The sequence below is a fragment of the Gymnodraco acuticeps genome, unplaced genomic scaffold (assembly GCF_902827175.1).
Source record: "Gymnodraco acuticeps unplaced genomic scaffold, fGymAcu1.1, whole genome shotgun sequence".
NCBI lineage: Eukaryota > Metazoa > Chordata > Actinopteri > Perciformes > Bathydraconidae > Gymnodraco > Gymnodraco acuticeps.
Genome location: NW_022990014.1, coordinates 2,536,989 through 2,560,126, shown reverse-complemented (window position 1 = coordinate 2,560,126; position 23,138 = coordinate 2,536,989). Strand labels below are relative to the sequence as shown.

The following is a 23,138-nucleotide window of genomic DNA, read 5'->3' as shown; positions in this document are numbered from 1 at the left end:
AATGTCAGGAGCAGGTCTGTCTGTGTTTGCCTGACAGTGACTTAGGGCCCAGCCTCCAGCTGTCAGACCTGCATCTCGCTGTGGAGACGACAGCGTCCAGCCTTGGCTCCTCACACAGACCTGCCTCATGCCATCGAGCGTACTTGAAAAGTGTTAGCCTCATTATAGATGGCCTCCGTAAATGCTGCTGACAGAGGTATAACTAGCTGCCATAATTTTTGGCTCCCAATGGCAGATGCTTGCTGCCAGACAGTGGAGGAGCTGTTATCATTTGTCACTTTTTCTGTGGCTGCCACAGACCTGGACCCAGACCAGCTCGTCCTCGCACCAAAAACTCTCTCAGGACTCTGGCGGTCACACTCCGCCTGCCAGCGATCATTTGTCAGCTAACTCAGGAGACAAGCGTTCATTTTCACTGATGACCATGGCGTCATCTGAATGCATTTAAATGAAACGACAGTTTCTTAAATATTATGCTGACTTTTGCATGTGTGATTTTGTTTCAGGAATCCCTCCCCTACATTACGAAATCCAGAGCAGTGGTGCAGAAGTTTTTGCCATTTCATCGGCCAGTAAGTGTCCTCTAACTTCAACCTGTCAACCTTTACCCTCAGGTGTTTTCTTTAATGGCTATGAAAGCACACAGCAACACTTGACGTCTAAAAAAGCACTGGAGCAATACTAAAGAAGGTGGATTAGGTTTTTTAGAAAACAAAACATTGGCAAATAAGTATTTATTAATTCATTTCATCAACACAAATAGTATTTTTGGTAAGAATCCCTCAAAGTGTTTAGTTAACACTGTCATTTTGTCAATAAATAATGATATGGTAAGATATGTGTGGTGCAGAGGCGGGGTAGAGTGGGAGGTGTTATGGCTTGGGGAGGAGAACAAAATCTGCATTTGTATGTACAGTATAATGTAATAAGATGTTTGAACATACTAAAAAAACAAACATATATGGCATATGTCCAAAATGAAATGATGGAAATAACCTTGTTTTTCCTTTTTTATATAGACACAGCTGAACATAAGCTTTAGTACATTGTCAGCAGGGGGGGGGGGGGGGTGCACATGTAAACATAAAGGGGAATTTATATTTTATAGCCAGATCTTATCAACCCTCTGTTCATAGTCTTTCATTTGTGTAAATCTGCCACAGAGGAACAAACTAATGTCATGGGGGGGCTTGTAATGGTTGCTCAGAATATACAACCGTAATATCTACCGCACAGAGGTGTGTGAGTCCGAACCATAATGAGAAAATAGAATTCAATATGTGGGCATGGTTTCCAGCTAGCATAGGCTTGCATTGACATGCATTAACTGGAAAGCAGTAATTGAAAAAACAAACCGACCATCTGCCTTGAAGGCGTGTTTGCTTTTTCTCGTGTCACTTGAATTATTGATTGCTCAGGACAGAGGCGAGGCATATGCCAACACACATTGTTGCGAAATCAGTTGACACAGCTTTTACGAGTGTAATTGCAATGATTTTAAATGAATACTTTTTTGGATTGCAACTCTGTAATCTATGTTAATGGATTGTGTGATATGATATCCTCCACAAACAAAGCGCAGCAGGGATCCCTGTGGGGAGGCTGGACAATGTTATCAAGCTTTGCCGGCTGTTTGGGAAGCCTGTGTGTGTAGGGGAAACTGAGGTGGTGGTGGGGGGGGGGGGGGGGGGGGGGGGATAATAAATCCATCACCAGCATTTGTACTTGTGTAGCCAGAGAGCTGACTTGGGTGACAGAGTGGCTGCCGTTCAGCATCCTGGCAGCACAGCCCTGCTAATAGTAGCAACCTCTGCTTAATGTCCTGACGCTAATGAATTCATGGAATTAACTCTCAGAGCCGAACAAACTGATAAAGGAAACAGAATTCAAGTGTAGATTAGCAGGAATTAGATTGGTGTTTTTCTCCTATCTCTCCTCTGCCTGCAATTGTTGGTGTTGTAGTGCTCAGTCGCAGACATTCACTTTAAAAAGTCTTTAGCCGAACAGGTAATTGAACAGCACAAATCAAATGATAATGGATGAATTGTTGAGTTCTGGCTGCGGCAATTTCTTATGAAATATTTAGAAACAGAAAGGAAAATCCACTGTTTTTCCTGGGTTGCTTTAATAGTCAATGTTTTGCAACCGTTTGTATCAGTCGCTAACTGATGCTGAGCTGTGTACGAGAGCCAGTATCACAAAGTGACATCACCCATTGGCAAACACTGCACATCACAGATAGGACTTACTGCCCCTCCACACCTTGTTTGGGCTCGGGGGCCATGGTGATAGTGACCATGTGATACTCAGACACAGAACGACAGATTAGTGACCCAGACTTAAAAACACAAGGAGCTGGGTGTTACTGTCTGTCAGAACCGCTTTCTGCAATGCTCAGGTGTTTCCTCTTAGCTGTTTAATTCACTTGATAAATACTGTAGGAGTATTCAAAGCATCCTTTATTTGTGTGATCTGTAAGGTGTCTGATAAAGGACTTTGAAGCCCGACCATCTGTGACCCACCTCCTGGAGCATCCCTTCATAAAGCAGGCCCAAGGCAAAGACATGGCTCTACAACAGCAGCTAGCTACTCTCATCCAGGAGCAGCAAGAACTGGGCTGCACAACCAAGACCAAGTAAGTCTCTTTTTGTTCGTACATCTTATTATCGCAGAGGAAATGACATAGTGCTGTGACAAAGCTGGTTGGTGGTTGCTGTCTGTGTCGCTGCAGATGGGCTCTGACTGAGCGGTGATACTCCCTCTGTCCAGTAGGGGGCAGGATCTTCTTACACTGAGAAATGATGATGAGCCCCAGTAATGGACATTACAGTATGTGATTACAGAAAAGTTAGGGGAGCGTGACTAATTCAGAGGGAGTGATTGTGCTGAGTAACCTCAGATTAATAAATGCCATTTAGGCCAGTGGCTGTAGCAACCATCTTATGAGGATTCATTAGTATAAAGACCTTTCTGTCCCGTGTGATTCAACCAATAATTGAGGAAATATTCTGTTCAAATTTGACTTTGGAAAACTGATATTTAAGAGTTCTTCCTTTCTTTCTCTTAGTTTTGAATGACACTCTTAGGGCTGCTTCTGTGCAGATTGAGATGGCAGCTACTATACAAGTTCCTCAATAAATAGATTTTAAGATATGGAGCGACAGAGAGAGAGATTTCTTGAGCTTTTATTCTAAAATGTCTGATGATGAATAGTCCACCCAGACACCCTCATGGCAGCAAATGACAGAGCGGGAAGTCTCCTGTTATTTACTGGAGAAATACTGACTTTCGCGATGCTTAATCTTCATTATAAAGGAGTTTGCTGAACCTGCCCTTGACTGAGCGTCTTGATGTTGTGCCAGCTCTGTTTACTCCCGAGAGTGTGCAGAGTCGGTGCCTGAGCCTGATCCCGAATTCCTGTCCACAGTGAAAGTGGATAATGGGATTAGGAGCTTGTAGGGCGAGAACTGGGCTCGCCTGCTTTAGTCTCTCATGCCACAGATCAGCACACAATGACTGCAGATAAGAATAAAGACATAGAGACAGAGAACTTAAAAGTAGCTGCCGTAGGTGGAATAGTGTGATTTACTTCAAAGCAGGAGAGAGGTAGAGGCTAGAGGTCTCAAGTCCTTCCCCAGAGGCACACGATGACTTGGAGGGACCACATATCGAGCATGCCACTTTATTCCTGCAATTTACACTATATTCAGAATACAGAATGAATGCAAAGGCAGAGGAGGAAACAATTCCTAACCTGAAGCTTGAATACTTTTGTTCATGATATAATTGATTATTTATTGTATAACAGAATATAGATGCATCTTGTGAATGAGATATTTCATAGTTTTTTGCAGTTTCAAGTCAAGAGTGAGAAGAAGCCAGAAGTGTTTTTGGTTGCCTTTGAAATAGCTTTGAATGACAATGTGTTTAATTCCTTAATTGTCAACAAATGCTATGAAAATACCCCCAAAAAAAGGTTTAATCGGTCTCTCATTTCTTTCTGACTTGCCTACTCCAATAGGGAACCATTTCAAACAAAAGGTACTGGAATTTCGTTAGGTATCAAAACCACTTGTCACTCAGCATTTGTATATACTGTTTAGGAGAGAATAGTGCATTTGTTGTGGACTATTTTTCGCTGAGGATGAATGCTCAAGAACCAGCTAAACCCACTGTTATTCATTTTTAACTTAGCCTAGTTACAATTACACATTACAATTTTCTTTAAAGTAAAGGCTGCTCTTGTTCTTATGTCGAGATTAGTCGTCACAAATATATTAAAACCTAGTGACTGCCATGTGTAACTGTAACAAAAACCAACATTAGCTCGATAATATATAACCTGTTCAAAGAGTAAAAGCGGTTATAATAAATATGATTTAAATAAGATAATTGGTTGCTTTTCATTGGAAGGTGCAACAAATGTGCACATATCTAAAGCCTTTATTGATTCAAATCATTAGTTTGTACCAAGATCATTTTTACTTACTTTTTACGAGGGGGAAGTTCAGTTCAGTTTTCCACTCTGTTTATGTACACGCACATGCATTTTCTTGTAGGAAATTCACAAATGTAGCTATGCATTTACAAATAGCTGGAGCAAACCCAGTCCTTGTTGGTATTGACAGCAGCAGGAATCCGTATGTTTGCTTTTAAAAACCAAGTGCAACTGTGTGCTTCATCTTTGGGGAATTGATAGTATTTTGACAATAATGAAACTCTTTGACAAATAATGAAGCCATATCAGATTTTGCTACACAGACAATACATGTTTATACGATCAATTGAGTGTTGCTTTTAGTCTTTCCATTGGATGGGATGGCAGTTAGACAAGTATAGATTTTCACCCACCCTCTCCTTTGTACACACTTGTTTATAGACACATAACGCTGTAGCTCTCACAGCTCTTTTTCACACACTCTCTGATGTCCCCTGAGGTTTTCCACAGTCCCTCAGAGGCAGCTGGCTCAGTGTTGACCTCTGCCCGCTGGGGCCCATTGCAGAGTGATAGGTCAAAACACAGATGAAGTGCAATCACAGCCTGCGATAATGGGAGATGTGTCCCCCGGGAGAGCTTTAAGGGCTTCACACAAGCCTTGGAAGTGACTAGGTCTTAGATCCAGCCAGTAGGACTACTGTTTCTCATTTGGTGGTCCCTTTACAGCTTTCTGAAGCATTATCATGTCCTTGGCTTCTTACAGGCACGAACGGATCAATACTCGTAAAACCCTCATAATAGAGAGCAGTCCCGATGATGATCTGGTAAACCTGGAGTTCTTAGATGAGGTAAGATTTAAAATGTTCATCAGATCATGTATTGATTAATCCAGGGTACAGTGTACTTGATGCCATGTTTGTTTTATTCCTTCAGGAGACAATAATCAGCCACCTCCAGAAGAGGTATGATGAGCTGCAGGTGTACACTTATGTTGGCGACATCCTCATCGCTCTCAATCCTTTCCAGAATCTCAGCATCTACTCTCCTCAGGTTGGTTATGGACCAGTCACACAGATGTTCCCAGTGGTTTCCCATCACATCATCCACTGGTCCTGCCCTAGTGGACACACTAGTGGCAGGGCTTGTTTTTGTGTGTGTTTTTGTTAGGTCAGAATAAGAATTGGTTTCTTTACATATGATAAACAGCTGATTACCAGATTTAAATGATAACAATAAAACCATGTACCCTCATTGTTAAATTAAAGGGCGGTTGCTTGTCTCTTGGGATTGCAATGTCAGTTGGGTACCTGGGCCACCACTTTAGTCCAGACTGAAATCCTGACAATCGTGATATTTGCTACAGACATTTATGGTTCCCAGAGAAACCATAAATGTTTAATATTTTTAATATTTACAACAACAGAATTAATAATATGATAAATAATGTGCCAATGTGCCAATGTGCATGTTCCTTCTCTTAGTTCTCTAAGCTGTACCACGGAGTGAAGCGGGCCGACAACCCTCCTCACATCTTTGCTACAGCAGACGCAGCTTATCGAGGCATGGTGACATTCTGCAAAGACCAGGTACTCTACAGAAAAATCATTTAATAAGAATGGTATTGTAACATTAATAAAATGATGATTAAAATCGAGCAGATTCTTTAAAAGGTTGTTTGTGATTTCTTCCAATAGAGGTCTAATAAGAAGAAATGTATGTCCTTCTCTTTCAGTGTATCATAATCAGTGGGGAGAGTGGTGCAGGGAAAACAGAAAGTGCTCATTTGATTGTTCAACATCTCACTTTCTTGGGAAAGGTACAGTAACTGTGTGGCCATATTGTTGCTAAATGTGTTAAGTCTCTGGGAATACTGCAAGAATTGTATGATACCAGTTAGTCAGAGAAACATGTTGTTGCTCTCAGGCAAACAATCGGACGCTGCGTGAGAAGATCTTGCAGGTGAACCCCCTCGTTGAGGCCTTCGGGAACGCCTGCACGGCTATCAATGACAACTCCAGCCGCTTCGGCAAATACCTGGAGATGAAGTTCACTCCCACTGGAGCGGTCATCGGGGCCAAGATCTCCGAGTACCTGCTGGAGAAATCCAGGGTCATTAAACAGGCGATGTATGTGTTTCTCAGGCTTATTCTCACTGCAGTTCCCTTTGTCACTCTTCTCACTGCTCTGTGTGTTTTCTCTAGGTGGGAGAAGAACTTCCACATATTTTATTACATATACGCCGGCCTTTACCACCAAGACAAGCTGAAGACCTACAGGCTTCCAGACCGGACCCCTCCCAGGTCAGCACCGCTTCATAATCCTCCTGCCTTCTTTCTACTCCCATCATGTTGTAGCATTAATATACACAGGTCTTTTTACAATATGCATCTGCAGGTACATTGACACCCAGCACTGCAAGGTGATGCAAGACATCGTCTCCAGCAAGCTGTACACGGAGCAGTTTGATGCAATTCAGGAGTGCTTCCGAAATATCGGCTTCACTGAGGAGGTACTTTCAAACTCAATCAAAAGATTGTATTTGGATGCAGAAAAAATGACAATTTAAATAAAGAATGAAATGCTCTGATATGTTTTTTGTTCTTATTTTTTTAGGAGGTCAACTCTGTTTACAGAATTCTCTCGGCCATTTTGAACACCGGCAATATTGAATTTGCCTCCATCACATCCCAACACCAGACTGATAAGAGTGAAGTGCCTAACTCAGAGGCCTTAGACAACGGTGAGATTTAAAATTAGACAATGTGTTTGTAATACTTAGAAACACTATTCTTTTAGAAGGTATAAATGTTTCCCTGAAGAGAAAAAAGGTTTTGTGGTGAGATTTAGGTGAAGGACACAATCTATTGATTTCAATCTCTGCATTATAAATTGCCATCCTTCTCAGCAGAAAACACATCATTGGTATTATATTCGAGCAATGTGTTCACAGGTCTCTATGTGATTGATTTATGTTGTGTTTGTGTTTTGTTTTATGTCATAGTTTTTGTGTGACACATGACAACAGTTAATGGATGTCACATAAGCCTTTATCGCCGCTTTAATGTTCAATTCCCCAAATAAACAATACATCAATCATATCTTGTTACCCAGGAAATAGGGAAACCTTTCTGAATGCAGTTGTCACTATAATGTATCCAAAAGCTCACAGCCCCTTTCTATTTACATACAAAATGTAAAGCAGCCAAGACACAGTAAGAGCTTATTTGTATGCTAATGATAAAGACAGATGAGCTCTTGATTATCAAACTCTCGTCTTTTCTCTCAGCTGCGTCTCTCCTAAGCATCGGCCCTGAGGAACTCCAGGAGGCTCTGACCTCGCAGTGTGTCGTCACCAGGGGCGAGACCATCATCCGCACCAACACCGTGGACAAGGCCGCGGACGTCCGGGACGCCATGTCCAAGGCCCTGTACGGACGCCTCTTCAGCTGGATAGTGAACCGCATCAACTCCCTGCTGCAGCCTGACATGAATATCTGGTGAGTGTGTTGTGGTGACGAACATGTGTGTGGACGTTCACCGTTACTCTCTCTTCTTCGATTAACTCGAGTGATCTCGCAGAGTTTCTGCAAATCTCTGTTGACCTTTATGGAAGACTGCAGAGGTAGATGCAGACATGCAGAGGAGAATATCAATGGGCAACCACAAGACAAGCAAAAGAACTTTCATACATTTTTGATACAGAGTTGCGTGTGGAGAAAATAATTTTCAGATGATTAAAAAGACTTCAGAGAGACTGCAAATAGGCTGTTCATTGATCCAAAAGAATTCCTTCATAAATATGAGCGTTGACTGTCAAGGAGTCGTCTCGCAGAGATGTACAAAAGCCGGAGTTCCTGTCGACAATCCAGTCATCTTTGCCATTTCCTTATTGCCACTAACTAAGCACGGGCTAAAGGTGACCTCTACATTCAGCGGGTAATGACTGATCATGAATAGTAGCAGCTGCGAGCACTGAATATGAAATGCAGGGTGTTCAGTCTGCATGCTGTGTTGTAGAAATAAGTATTGTTTGTGCAGATATTGAAAATGGCTGGAGGTTAAATCGATACAAACGAAACCATTTATGAAGCTCTGACTTTTTGAAAGCTGATGTTTATGATTTCTCACCAGACTCCTAGGCTGTCCAAAGCAGACTCTGTATTTGGGTTGAACTTGGATTATCATTAAAGATTTATCAATTAATATTCCTGCTGGGGATTTGCTTGTTCCGTAACATAGAAGAATAATTTTGTTTGTCCCCTTTTCCTCCTTTGAAGTGCCGCTGAGAGTGGCATGAATGTGGGAATCCTGGACATCTTTGGATTTGAAAACTTCAAGAAAAACTCGTTTGAACAGTTGTGCATCAACATCGCAAACGAGCAGATCCAGTTTTACTTCAACCAGCATATATTTGCCCTCGAACAGGTGAGTTTGACATACACAGGGATGTCATTATTATAACATGGGTAAATAAATGTTGCTCAGACATGTTATGTATCCGCACAACACCCCTCAGCAATAAGACTGTCTAACAACATTCCCATTAAAAACAATTATAGAAATCATTAATTTTGGTATTATTTTTTGTTTTCGCATCCATCCGCTCAGAGATGCTCTCAGCATAAACACTTTGCTTTCAGCCAGGCTGTGATGTGTAAAGAATTGTTTTTACCGCTATGCACCACCAAATTAAATTCTTAATTGATTTAATGGAGTTGTTTACCCTAAAGTGAGGGAAGTCCCTTGATGGAAACAAATAGACATTTTTGCTATAATGCCTTTTAGTCTTTGTTCACTTTGCAGCAGTACTTCTAAAAGAAAAACCAGTTAAGAAAGAGCTATTGTATTAATATAGCACATTTACTGCTAAGTTGCATTTAATGCTTTATTGAGGCATGATTTCACACATACAATTTGACAATACTCTTTCCCATTCATGTTTATTTGCATCTCCAAAATCTGAACTGGAAGCAACATTTACCATTTAGACATTCATTACAGCAGTGATCATTGAAAATAAGTCCTTTTAAACCCGTGGAAATATTTCCCTTCTATAAACAAGTGCGAGCTGCCCCTGATGAAGGGCTGCTGCTCTGCGGGAAAGGGATTTTGATTTGGTGTTTTCCGTCTCGCTGTACACAGAAACTGATTATTCTGAGTTAATGACTTAAACATGAGGACGGTTTGGATCCATTGGTTCCACTTTATTAGTAAAATATATATTTAAAACAACTTTTTGATCCAAAATTAAATAGATGCAATAATATGATATGACTGGGTTATTTGCAAAGTGAAATAAATTATGAATAAAGTGGTTCTATTTGTTACTTCAGAGCTGTTCTGTTTTATGCATTCAGTGAAAGACTCTATTATGCTGTGAACTTTAGCAATAGACACACTCAGCCGCCACAGCTGTTTGGTTTTGTTGATTAGAAACTATTTTTCCCCCCACACATGCACAAATCATATTTAGCCCAGATTGTTTAATTGGGTCATTTAGAGAAATCATTAACTGGATTGTTATACATACACTGGCTCTAATTAGATGGAGTATCAGAGCGAGGGGGTGGATGCCAGCCTGGTGGAGTACGAGGACAACAGGCCCATCCTGGACATGTTCCTGCAGAAGCCCATGGGGTTGCTGTCCCTGATGGACGAGGAGAGCCGCTTCCCTCAGGCCTCGGACCAGACACTAGTGGGTGAGCCTGGAGCAAACACAAATAACAAAAAAATAAACATGAGAGGTCAGAGGTCACTGCTTCTTTAAATGTGGCTGCAGCTCATGCCACACTAGAAACCTTAAATCATCCCTACCTCTACTGCTCAAAGCATTTTGTAACTTTAACTTGTTTTGTCTTTCTCATTTCTTTCCAACAGATAAGTTTGAGGACAATCTACGCTGCAAGTACTTCACTATACCAAAACGTGTGGAGCTTTGTTTTGGGATTCAGCATTATGCAGGAAAGGTAAAACATAGGTTTTACATCCAAGCAACACATAACATACAACTGTGACAGTTAGCCCTGTGTTACCAATATTTAATATTAGCAATATCTATTACACTATCGCATATTTGTTGGGTATAGTTTGTTGTCTTGTATACCAGTTCCAACGAGAAATATAAATGTTATGGACAATATAGTAGCTGACTCTAGTCAATATAGTTTAAGTTTTCTAAATGCCCGTCACAAATGCCACTTGATTTAATTGATATCAGAAAAAATAAGTGTTTTTTCAGCAAAAGTGACAAACCAGATTGGCATTTTAAAATGTAAGCGACATTTTGTGTGTGCCTTGTGTCCAACTCGACAGGTAATGTACAACGTGGACGGTTTCCTGGAGAAGAACAGAGACACTCTTCCTGTGGACATCGTCGTAGTTCTGAGAACATCAGAGGACAAACTTCTGCAACAGCTGTTCTCCAGCCCCTTAACTAAAACAGGTATGCTGTTATCAATGAAAATATAGCAAGGAACATTATTCTACAGCCAACCACAAAGGATATGGTAATGAAAACTTTTCTTCCAGACAAACTATTGTTAACAATGGTGGGTTCCCACTGTATTACTCTGTGAATTGTGCTTGTGTCTATGCTTCTGTGAGTGTTCAGGTAAGTGGGTTTCCTAAAGACGTGGCTCCCAGGCATCTCGTGGTCCCCCTTCATTTCAAGCCTCTGTGTGCCGTGCTCGGGTAAATCTGCAGTCTCCATTATCTCTTGAGAGGCTCAGCTCTCTGCACGGCGCTCTGTTTTTATTTTCCACTAAGCTGTCCCTCTTGGTTACTCACTGCTGAATGCTATCTACAGATTGTGGGTGCAGCGGGATATTTTCATGATAAGGCTTCTAAATACCCAGGGGATGAAGAAACAGTATTTACAGAATACAAAAGCAACTCTTCCCACCTCTTTTCTGTTGGTTAAATGAAGGTAGAGTAATGTGCTCGTCATTAGCCTTGGCTGAGGCCTTCTGGTCACTTGACTTAGCTGGAATGCTAATAGATGTGTTAAGTTATCAGATTCCCACTTCCTACTTTATTTCAGCTAAGCCACATTATGTGTTTCACTTCCTTTTATGGGGACCTGTAAATGCCTGCTTTCAGTCCCTGTGGCATTAAAAGGAGCTTCAATTCACAATAGGCACCTTAGCTGAGACTCCAGAAGAAATCTTCGGGATGTGTCTGTAAACTTCAATTGCAGGTTGTGCACAAGGGAGCCTTCAGCCACTTCCTTTCTGCAATTAACGGCTTCAGAGAAGTACACTCAGTGAACACCTCATTTAATGCACAAAGGCACTGAGTATATACTGAGATGTGCTGTAATGTTTACTGCAGCTGTCCGGGAGATCTAAAAGCTTCTTTATTTCCTTTTTGTTCCACTGCACTTTGTCTGTCCTGCCATTCAGACTGGAGCATCAAGTTAATGTGATGATTTGTCACAGAAATACACTGTTACTGCGTTGTGCAGTTTGAGCCTGTTTATCCTAAAAAGCTCTCCAAATGCCTCACAGTAATTATAAAGATCTTTTTTGAACATGTGCATGTAAAGACAGCAATATGCTGGCAGTTATCACTCTGTTATTGCTTTGGAGTTGGAGGTCCAATGTTCTTATTGCAGTTTGTGGAACAGCTGATCATCTAATCAGATAAAAGCTATGAAACGTTCTGCTCCGGCTTATCATTCTGGAAAAGATGGAGCGCCGTTTAAAGTGAGATACAGTATATCATAAGAAAATTATAAATCTATTCTTCGGGGTAAAATTTGTGGGGGGATTTAATTTGCATTTTACTTCACATTATAGATTCACTGTTATCTGTGAAATTACCATTATCTAGGGGGATCTGATGGAAATCTGTTTTACACCAGGGTGGTTTCACACTCTGGGTCTCCTTCTCAGAGTGTCACCACTAGGGGACACCCTCGTAGACCTGCAGCCGGCACTGATGAGAGTAAAACAATGCATCTGGGATGACAACCTACACATTTACATGCAGTGAATGTTAATGTTTCTGCTGGCACACGCATTTCAAATAGTGCAACGATTCAGGCACTGTCTGTAATCCACATTTTTCCCTCCATGTTATATTTGTTTAAATACGTTTAAAACTGGCAATCCACATTGATATTTCAGTAGACTACTCATTAATTTCATAGTGCATATTGGCAATGTGATGAGAATCGATGTAGTTCATGTTTGGAAATCAGGAGGGCCACAGAAAGTAAAAAGCTCCCAGGCGGTGAATGGCGAGGCCACTTGAGCCTGCAGAATGTGGGTCCTTGAGGCCTGGACATATGGTGGTGTTTTGTCAGAGGAAGTAGGATGTATTTGCATGGACAAATTCATTAGAGCCAGGGCCTTCCCCAGATCACGGGGATCACAGTGTTTGAGTTGGCTCGGCTCAGTCGGGCCTACCAGGGCCTAGGCAGCCTGCGGTCACAGTGTGTGTCTCTGTTGGTGGCTGTGTGTGTGTGTGTGTGTGTGTGTGTGTGTGTGCGTGTGTGTGCGTGTGTGTGTGTGTGTGCGTGTGCGTGTGTGTGTGTGTGTGTGTGTGTGTGTGTGTGTGTGTGTGTGCGTGTGTGTGTGTGTAGCCGCAGGGCTGCCTGGCTGTGCTGCTTTTAGCACAGCACATCTGCACACACACACACACACACACACACACACACGCACACACACACACACACACACACACACACACACACACACACACACACACACACACACACACACACACACACACACACACACACACACACACACAGCTATTCGAGACTGCCATTCCTTTGTCAGAGCTCAATGAAAATGGAGAATGAGCAGTGCTGTGATGTATGCTCGAAGAAAGTTAGGTTTCAGAGAGTGGCTAGACCAATACTATGAATTAAAATATGTAATGAATGATATATGTAAAAATTACTGTTATGAGCAAGACAGCATTATACTTGTAACTTGCATATGCCTGCTGAGCATATGACTACATGTGGCAAAATGTACAAAGAGCTATATAGATGCAGATCTATTTTAATCCATTGATGGATTTTAGTTTCGAGCATCAGATATTTTCTCCTGGATCATAGTATTTCTACTAATTTAAGATGACTTGATTAAAAATCTGCCTCAGAAGATATTGTTTATCGGATCGAAAAATCCTCCCCAAGATTTGATGTATTCATGCGGTTCTTGTGAGAGTTAATCTGTGGTTTGAGAAACCCTCATAAAGCCATGAGAAAGCAGACAACCATGACTTAAATCTGTCTCATTAAGGAGGAAAAAGTGAATGTTGTGATTGAATGTGGCTTTAATGTGTGTTTGTTGGCAGTGGGAAATGTATTCAAGTACTGTCATTTTGATGTGCTTTTTAAAAAATGTTTTACTAGTGTTGCTAATGAGCTGCAGATTAATATTTAACATACAACATGTGAATAGTTTAAGATTTTATGCAAAACCCAGCAGCATATAAAGTAGTTAAAAATCATCTTAGTGATCGATTTAAAATGACATTATATAAGGATACAACACTGGCATTTTGCCGCCAATACTAACATTTTTAGATTCAGGACTTTCTCTTATTGCTGCAGGTTTTTTTTTATTGTGCTATTGCTACTTTAGCTTAAATCTACAATCTCTAAGATGTTTGTTTCATTGTCTTTGGCATTGCCAACGTTCATCAGTAATAGGTGCTATTTTCTGGATCTCACTTCCTAGAGATTACCGCTTGTGATTTTTTGCGGGAATGTCGCCAAAGACATAGAGGGGTTTTAATAAGTGGGAAATCTAAAATCAGGATTGTTACCTAAAATGTCAGGATCTAAGTACCTCTTTAGTTTTAGCTTTGTTGTAAGCAGGGTTTTATTTAACTAATGTAAAAAATGCAGACATATAATGTACACCCATCAGTGTCCTCAATCTTAGGCCTCACATTTCTTGTAAGTGACAAGATTTCTTTTTTGTAATTTACAGAATCAGAATCGGTTTTATTACCAAGTAGTTTTACACATACGAGGAATTTGCTTTTGTATACTTTGGTTTTACAATTGTTACTCTGAGAGTTAACAAACCAAGGTCCACAACATTCTCCTGTGAAATATCAGGGGTTATAAATTCAAGTCCATTACGAATACTGAACAATTTACATTGTTTGTATCATCTTCACATGAAGCCGCAGTTCTGCCGTCTCCCTCTGTCCCCCCATTCATGTTGAGGAATGTTCCTGTGTGGAAATGACAGGCTTCTCCCTGAGATTTGACACATTTGGCTCTTTGTTCTCTGGCAGTCGAAGCTTGTTTTCATCCCAGTGGGCAGACAGTCTTTCACTACTTCCACACACTCTCACTACCAAAAGAGACACTCACCAAGTATTACTTTTGTTCAATTTCTGCTCTAATCGTGGTATTGGAGAATGTTTTGAGTCAGCAGCGGGATTTTTGTCGGGCCCGCACATCAATAGCGAGGAGCCAGCTCTCCTAAGTCACATGGTACAACATCCTTTGATAAATGCAACACTGTGTTGTGTCACTAAAAGCCAATTACACCATGCTTTTTATGATTGATCTGCTCTGACAGTAGTGGATGGCATTTAAATCAACAGCCCCCGGAGCCATCTCTAGGCATAAACGGTGGTGGTTATGGAGGGTGGGAAGGGTGGCGGGGGGTTATGGGTGCTTTAATCTCATTTGCTTGGGTGCTGAGTTGAGTTTCTAGATCACATGTTTTCAAAAAGAGACCGGGAGAGCAGCGGAGATATCCAGCAAGCCTCTGCTCACTCAGCTTGGGAAGGCTGCTCTCTCTTACAACTTTGATTGTCCCCCGTGTCGACAGCTCGATCCACAGCTTCTGAAGTACAAGGCGCACACTGGCACTCATAAAAGCATGCAGGGAGGTGTCATATTGAACGCCGGATTGCTTTTTAATCCCAAGCACATTGACTATTCTTGTCAATAGAACCCCAATACAACTGCCAGCTTGAGCTTTTTTTTTCCTACAGGATTCTTGCTGGGCTTAATTTTCAAAGTGAACGCACAGATGCCAAGGAAGGCTTTTTCTCTTTCTAGCCCCCCCCCCCACACCCCTCCCCACACCCCACTCTGTGTTTGTCCTGGATGTCCATGCCAAGAGCAACATGCGTGAAGCAGAAACGATCAGTGGGACACTCCTCCACCGCCTGTTTCTCAAGACTGAGTGACCTGATGGGAAATATCCCCCCCCCACACCCCCCACCTGCCTCTCTCTTAATTGGTATGCTTACTATACTAAAACTCTTCCTCTCTCTTTTTATTTTCATCATATGTCTATTTATGAGCACTGGCAAACGTATGAAAAAGCCTCGAACTATAAGTAGAAACATATGTGGCCTTTTTCTGAAACGAAACCAAAGAACAAGTCTTCCCTTTTCTTGCTCATCTCTGTGTTTGAATAATTATAACCCACATCATTAGACAAGATCCTCTCTGTATCTAAATTAGAAGGTCTTCTTTCAGGCCGGACATCACAGGTGCTCCCTTGGTTTCATGTCTCTGGAGACGGAAATCTTTGAGGATACTGACTATTAACCCATGCTCTAATCATCTAGTCAGGAGGGGGTTTGAAGCCCGCCAGAAGAATGAATTAATACGACCCGCCAAGGAATATATGAAGAAAGCAGTGAGTGTCCATTTGCAAGGCTTAGGTACAACTGTCATAGTTTCTCTCACCGCGGCGCAGCGCCTTCATCTCCCCTTGATGGTGTCATGGAAGTGAGAGGCGTGAAAGCACAGTGACACTCCGTGAGCTCGTTCCACTCGCAGCCGCTAATTCATCATGACAAATGTGCTCAGATGATCTGGCCCAGCAGCACTAATGGGGAGAGGAGCGAGCGCACTTCATTTGCACAAGACCCACTCCAATTAATCCATCCAGCTTTACTCTAGGCTAATTGGAGCGGGGCCCTCCCTGCCTGTGTGCTGGTAATATACCCGACACAGTTTAACGGCTCCTGTTCTCAAAGATCATACTTTTTTGTGTATGTGTGTGTTTTTGTGTTTATTGTGCTGGAGGGGCGTTTGGAGGATTTAAAATGTGTCCCTGTGATGCTGAACACAAGGCCCTCTCACTAACATGTGTTCATAATAAGCAATTAACTGCTCATATGTCCATGTTATCATATTTTACACTTTTCTTTCTTGTATTTTTAGGTTGAGTTTCAAAACCTGTGGATACTCTTACAAGCATAATATTAAAAAAAATTAAAATACATATTTAAATGTGACAGGAAATCTTGAATTGATGTGTTTACCAAATCCAAAATATATTAATCGCAGAATAAATGAGTAGATAAATAAATAAAAATTAACAGATCACTGTCAAATGCTAAAAGCAGTATCATCATCACTAGTTTAAAAGACAGTTTGAGTCCTTTTGAAGCTCTCTCACATGTTTTGACTACGTGTGCGTGTGCGTGTGCGTGTGTGTGTTTCCTAAGACGCCACATTGCCTTGGCTCACTATAAGACCTTTGGCACAAGTTGGACGTTCTTTGTCTAAAGTTAGAAGTGGTCTGGTTGGTAATTAATCCATCATAAATTGATTTTGATCTCTCCAGTGTTTGATTGATGCTTCTAATGCTCACTTGATAGTACAGAGACCTCTGAGAAAGCCACGTGCTGATCCAGTGTTTAAGTTTTTGGCTCGTTGTCAGACTGGGCTTGAACAACTGACGTGAGTCTTGAAATTGTAAAGCAGAAGCCGACTTTATATTAGCATTTTCCAAGTTCGTCTGTGTGCGGTAGAAAATCTAGAACAATTGTTGGCCTGTCACTTCAGCTTTATCTTAAAAAACTTACAAAGGTTTTCCTCCTTGCCATACACGGCTGCTTGGGTAACGCTGCCTCCTGTGTCTGCAGACGTATTTTTCTAAAGGTGTGTGTGGCACATCTGTGCAGCTATTGTTTATTCATGGAGTAAACCCTTTGAAATGTGTTAAGATACTTCCCACTCATTATAAAAATCCTGCCACCCATGGATTAGGACTTTGATGTCACCAATCCTGCTTCAAAGGCTTCTTTCACTGCTATTAATCACAGTTTAGCCTCTGAAGATATAGCCAGAGAAAACATTTGGACATCTTGTGCAGAAACTTTGAAATGTTCAGACTGTCTTGCATATGCTATGTTCATATCCTTTCCGCTGTGTGTGGGGCTGTTGGACTGCTGTGCACGCAGCTGCACTCCTGAGTCCATGGGATTCAGCTCAGATTTAGACTCCCTCTGAACTGTCTCTAATACTATGCTTCAGTATGAACCTCACTGTTCACTTTGTTTTTCTTAATATCTTGCATATTGAAAAAGAAAATCACCCCAAAGATTTGCCTGTGTCTCCATGTTTGATAGTTCAATAATCATTCCTTCGTTTTATTTCACACATCTGTTCAAACTTGTTTAAAGCTTTAAATAACACCTGACACTACCACTCGTGGCTGTTTTCGATGTTTGAAACAGGAAATCTGGCGACGTCCAGAGCCCGGGTCACCGCTGCCTCCAGATCTCTGCCCCCCCAGCTCGGTTCAGGACGCACCAAGGTGAGGCTCCTGTAGCACAAATCCTCACACCTGAGAACTTAATGTTTTTTTATTTGTTGCTCAAAGGCATTGCACCATAAGAACCCCAGTAAAAAAACTTGTGCTGTGAAGCGTACCCAGATTAATTGACTACCCTGTTATGTTTGCTGCGTTGCTTGTGGTGATGTAGAATCGCCATCTGGCATTTAGTGTCTACGGCATAAAAGTGTTTTTCAGACTAACTAACTATTGTTTTTAATTGGCACTAAAGTGTTGGGGGGGAAATGTAGGTCCTCCAAAATAAGCTTATAATTTCATGAACATGCATTATTAAGAGGGCAGGGTAGTTTCAGGAGTCTAATCCACAAGAATTCTTCAGGTGGCAACACTCAAAGCTCTTACAAAGCCGTACACTGAAAATATTATATTTACGTCAAAATGTATTTATATATCTTGTTCATACTGAGATTCTGAAAGCAGAATGTCTTGGTTTCACAAACACTACACTGTGTTTTACCGCAACAAAGATGGCCAAAATGTTTCTTTCCAACTTTCTTCACTCCCACTACAATGTTTTCATTTCACTGTGTCTGTTTTTCTTTATTTAAGGGGAAGCATTTGGTCAAATCATAATGTCTCTAAGATGTGAATCTGAAAATATTTTTGTCTATTTTGGAATTAGAAGTAGTTTCTCTTTGTCCAAAAAGGAAGAAAACGTTTTCACATTATGATTTACTGTGGAAAACCCCTTAAAGGTGAATTTCAGCTTCTTGTCTATCTACTTCTCTTCTTCCTTTACCTGCATGATATTCGCCGACCTGTGCTGGCTCAAAGTCTCCAAAATACCTGTTGAAGGTAAGACCTAATAGTAATAGAAATATAGTAAATGGGTCAAAACATGTTTCTAATCATCGGTCAGTTAAAATTAGCAACCTTTTTTTGGGAAATGCACAAGTTATTTAAATCAACTCGTCATCATTGTAATCCAAACTGAAACTTTATTTATCTTTCTCTAACTTTGAATTCTGTGCAGCTTCCCTCCTCTGACATCAATCACAGTCTTGTATTTGGAAAATGTAAATCATGTCTTTTGAAGTATTTTTTCACACAGCAACAAATGTGTGTTATTAACGTAAACAACTGCTCTGTAGAGTATCTTCCTAGATTATAGAAATACTTAATGTGCAACAAACAGATGCCAAAACTTTCTTGAACTTGCCTTTAGCACGTACTTAGTGTTCTTGGAAAATAAAGGGTTTCTTTAGCACAACCCAATGTGATTGATGTAATATGTATGCCTCTCATGTTCTCAGGAGAAAGTTGACACAAATTGACAAGTTACCAGTATGACCAGATTAAAGCAGAGTGACGGTTGTTAGAGTAGTGGAAGTGAGTCCTAGATAACCATTTGTACTTCTGTGTGATCTCCTTTCAAAACACCAGTGTCAAAGCCTCCGATTCCTCTCTTCGTGTAACTCAGAGAACGTTTGACGTACTTTTCTTTCTCTTCACTTGGGTAGAATAAAGAATTAAGATATGCACTTTGCTACGTAGACTTACCATAAAATATCTATTGCATCATTAATTTTGATGAAGCCATGAACTGCTAAGGCCATTAGAAAGCTTATATTGTGTCCTCGTTAATCCGTCGTCGGGATGACTGTCTGCTCGGTGACGGCTGGTCTCATTACTCAGAATGCTCTGCAATTTTCCCATGCCCCAAAGCAGTGCAGACTTATTCTCTAGATTGTTAGCTTTAAGTGTTTATGGGGCTATGTTATACAGACGGCACAGTTAGTACAGCTGTGTATTCCCAACTGGCCCATTTAAAGGAAGGAGACCTGATGTAAAATACCTTTATCTCTACTTCAGTCAGGTTGCAAACAAACTGAATCTTATTTGAGTCTGCTGCTCTTTGCCTGAGTCTGGCCTGTTTATCAATGCATCGTGTTCATGCTGGATGTTTGTGTTCAGGTGGACACCATGGAGATGATGCGTCACCCTGAAGAAACCACCAACATGAGGAGACAGACTGTAGCCTCCTATTTCCGTGTATGTGTTTCATTTTTTCTGCTCAGTCTGACAACAAGCAACATTTTGAACACAGTTGAAATCAGTTTTGTAAACAAACAGACTGTTTCACGATTTATCAGAAATATATATATTTTACTCTTTAAAAGAAAAAGGAATAATGACAGAGCTCTGCAAATGTCAACAAAATGTCATTGTTAGAATAAATGAGCTTAAATCCTTTCAAGGAAATGCTTGAATCAGATCAGGTGTCTCTATTTAACATGGATTTCAATTTTATAGATTATAAATTAGAATCGGCTAACCTATATCTTATTGTATGTCCCACTCGTGGAGATGTAAAACATGGCATGCCACACATTTTGTAAGAAAAAATAAGTAGTTATAATTTTTCCTATGGTTATAATATGTTGACAAACAATCACAGCAGATATTTTTTAACATTTGCATAATGAGTAAAGCAAAACTACACAATAAATTCCTCAATTATTTTGCAATTTAGAAAAGGAACTTCTAATCTGCTAATTTAGTTATTCACATTATATTATGAGAAAGGAAAGTCATTCTGCCTAATTAATCATGTCAATTACTATTCAGTTTAGACGATATAAAACACATCTATGTCTGGCAAAAAGTAAAAGTGAGATCTCCATAACTGAACATACACCTCTGTACTGTGATAATATGAAGACCTATGATAACTGGTCTTTGTTTTTCCTTGTTCTCTTCCCGCTGCTTATCATTGTCTCCTCGTGTGTCTGCAGTACTCTCTGATGGACTTGCTGTCTAAGATGGTGGTGGGTCAGCCACACTTTGTGCGCTGCATCAAACCCAACGATGACAGGCAGGCGCTGCGATTCAGCAAGGAGAGGGTGATGGTGCAGCTGCGCTACACGGGGATCCTGGAGACAGTGAACATCCGTCGCCAAGGATACTCCCACCGCATCCTGTTTGAAGAGTTTGTCAACAGGTAGGAGCGTTGTAAGACAGGCAGCACCTACGCTCTGCAGCATGTGTGCAGCACAGCCCCAGAGATAGAGCAGAACAAGTGAGCTGTGCTCTGCATCACACAAAAACACGGGTTCTTTAATGAGATAGGGGTACAAGTCGAGCAGAGCAAGAGGCTGACTAATTGGCAGTCATTAGTGATAGTGCAAGACAAAATCCTACAGCTCTTTTAACGGGGTGGATACTGCACTCCGGAAAATATGGATACAATTCAAACAGGGAGGAACTGTGATTCTAAGGGGAGATGCATTTTAATGGATTTCCTTTTACTATTCATAAAGAATTTGTTCTTAAACTCAGTGACCTGGAAAAGCTCAAGTGTAGTCTTTGTGTCCCGTTGGTATTACATTAAAACGAAATTAAAAACAAGATTTCATCATTAAAAAAGGGGGACTTTACGTAAGGGTGTTGTTTTAAAAAATGTGGGACAGGATAACTGTTGATACGCACTCCTGTTCAAATGTCCAACCCCAAAATGTTAAAAGGACCGACCCACACATCCTCAACTCTGGTTATGAAAAAATACACATTAGACGAGTCTGTGGGAAAATGCAAGAGAACTTATGTTTGATCAACTCTCCTTTGAAAAATATTCTAGCCTCCTCTTATGTGGAGACTTAACATGATATAAAATGTAATTAACTTGGGCTTGTGGCCTGTAGGGAACAACTTTGAGAGACTGGTTAGTCTCACTGCTTCAGGGAAGCTTTACAAATTATGCTCAAGTTTGGTGACATAAAACTTTGAATGACCACTTGTTATTTTTTTGCGTGTCCTAGTTTTGTTCACAATATTAAAGAAGTATTTGATTGTCGGGTAACCATGACGCAATGATTTAACTTTTCTCCCTTCCACACCTCTGTATGAAGTGTGTGAATGAGACTATATTTTAACCTTGATACTGAATCCATATGATCCTACCTAAGCCAGGCAGAAGTCATACAGACAGACCTGAACGGCTAAACTGCACCTTTAGTGAAAACTGATTTTAAATTTGTGCTCTCATATCAAAGGCTTGTCTGATGTTGCCAAGCAGTGCTTTGTATTTACCATCAAAGAAATAACAGGTATCAACAGGAATTAGAATGAAAGGCTGGAGACTGAGGCGGGGAGCGAAGTTCAAAGAAGTTTTTCTTCTTGTTGTTGTTCTTCTTTTTGACCAACGCCAGAACACAAGAGATGAACCAGTCGCTTTGGAGCCTTGATGTCCCCGAGCAAACAGTTAGAGCCACTTTTGTCCTATGCTGGTATTTTGTAAACTCCAACAAGAGGATCAGGGGACGGATCCAGACGATGTGAGCGATAAACCTGCAGTGGAGCTGATGAACACCGATAGGCCGGCCTGATGGACATCTTCTGCGGCCACTGAAATAAGAGATCCATTCAAAAGAACTCCAACAAAGGGCCTCTGTTGAAGAGTCATGTCTACGTCAGGCTCATTTTTCTGCTTTGACTGAGCAGGCGATTCACCAGCTATGATGATACTTTTATTATAAACTTTATCAACTTAATTTAGTAGTTCTGATGAAATAAAAACATCTTTCCTTAACCTATGTCGGAGAAAGTAACTTTAAAATGTTGTCGGATACATATTACGTTTTTGTAATCCACAATCTGATCAAAATACTTTCTAACTAGGACTATGTGATTAAACAGGTTTCCCAAAATGTCAAATTCAACAAATGTATTTTTCTGACCACAAGCATTTCTTTTTTTACGTTGTGCTGCATTTTCTTGAAACTATCTTTGTTTAATTGATCAATTTCAACCGACAAATGTCATACAATCAAAAGTGACCAAAGGAAGCAGTAATCAGGTGTCCTTTTTAAAATGATATCTCTGATGATTGCAGTTTATTTGTTTCCTTTCATGTTATAATCTGATCACAAAATCTATAATACAACATATTGGGTACAACTAGGCTCTGCTCTTAAAGTGCTTTAAATACAGTAGATCAAATATTTCTTTGTTTTCCCTGTGCCTTCTCTCTTACAGATATTACTACCTTGCGTTTCGGGCTCACCAGATGCCTAAGACCAGCAAAGAAAACGTTGTTGCCATACTGAAGCGGGCCAAACTGGAAGCCTGGGTGCTGGGGAGGACAAAGGTAATGTGATTCTTGCACCAAGACATTAAACAAA

The 23,138-nt window shown here is 40.8% G+C and overlaps 1 protein-coding gene across 6 annotated transcripts in view; it reads left to right on the top strand.

Annotated features, from left to right (window-relative positions):
* myo3b (myosin IIIB) overlaps window positions 1-23,138 on the top strand; it is a 59,050-nt gene that overhangs the window by 16,070 nt on the left and 19,842 nt on the right. For 4 of the 6 annotated variants that reach the window (XM_034213358.1, XM_034213357.1, XM_034213361.1 and 1 more), the window contains 20 exons: window positions 507-572; window positions 2,480-2,635; window positions 5,202-5,286; window positions 5,372-5,488; window positions 5,920-6,024; window positions 6,171-6,254; window positions 6,362-6,564; window positions 6,640-6,738; window positions 6,833-6,947; window positions 7,052-7,178; window positions 7,725-7,935; window positions 8,716-8,863; window positions 9,984-10,137; window positions 10,316-10,404; window positions 10,751-10,880; window positions 17,900-17,979; window positions 18,793-18,813; window positions 19,933-20,010; window positions 20,754-20,959; window positions 22,993-23,104. In XM_034213358.1, the coding sequence (XP_034069249.1) occupies window positions 507-572; window positions 2,480-2,635; window positions 5,202-5,286; window positions 5,372-5,488; window positions 5,920-6,024; window positions 6,171-6,254; window positions 6,362-6,564; window positions 6,640-6,738; window positions 6,833-6,947; window positions 7,052-7,178; window positions 7,725-7,935; window positions 8,716-8,863; window positions 9,984-10,137; window positions 10,316-10,404; window positions 10,751-10,880; window positions 17,900-17,979; window positions 18,793-18,813; window positions 19,933-20,010; window positions 20,754-20,959; window positions 22,993-23,104 (2,386 nt within the window). The remainder of the gene's footprint in view (window positions 1-506; window positions 573-2,479; window positions 2,636-5,201; window positions 5,287-5,371; window positions 5,489-5,919; window positions 6,025-6,170; window positions 6,255-6,361; window positions 6,565-6,639; window positions 6,739-6,832; window positions 6,948-7,051; window positions 7,179-7,724; window positions 7,936-8,715; window positions 8,864-9,983; window positions 10,138-10,315; window positions 10,405-10,750; window positions 10,881-17,899; window positions 17,980-18,792; window positions 18,814-19,932; window positions 20,011-20,753; window positions 20,960-22,992; window positions 23,105-23,138) is intronic. The other 2 variants (XM_034213360.1, XM_034213359.1) reach the window with 1 other exon arrangement.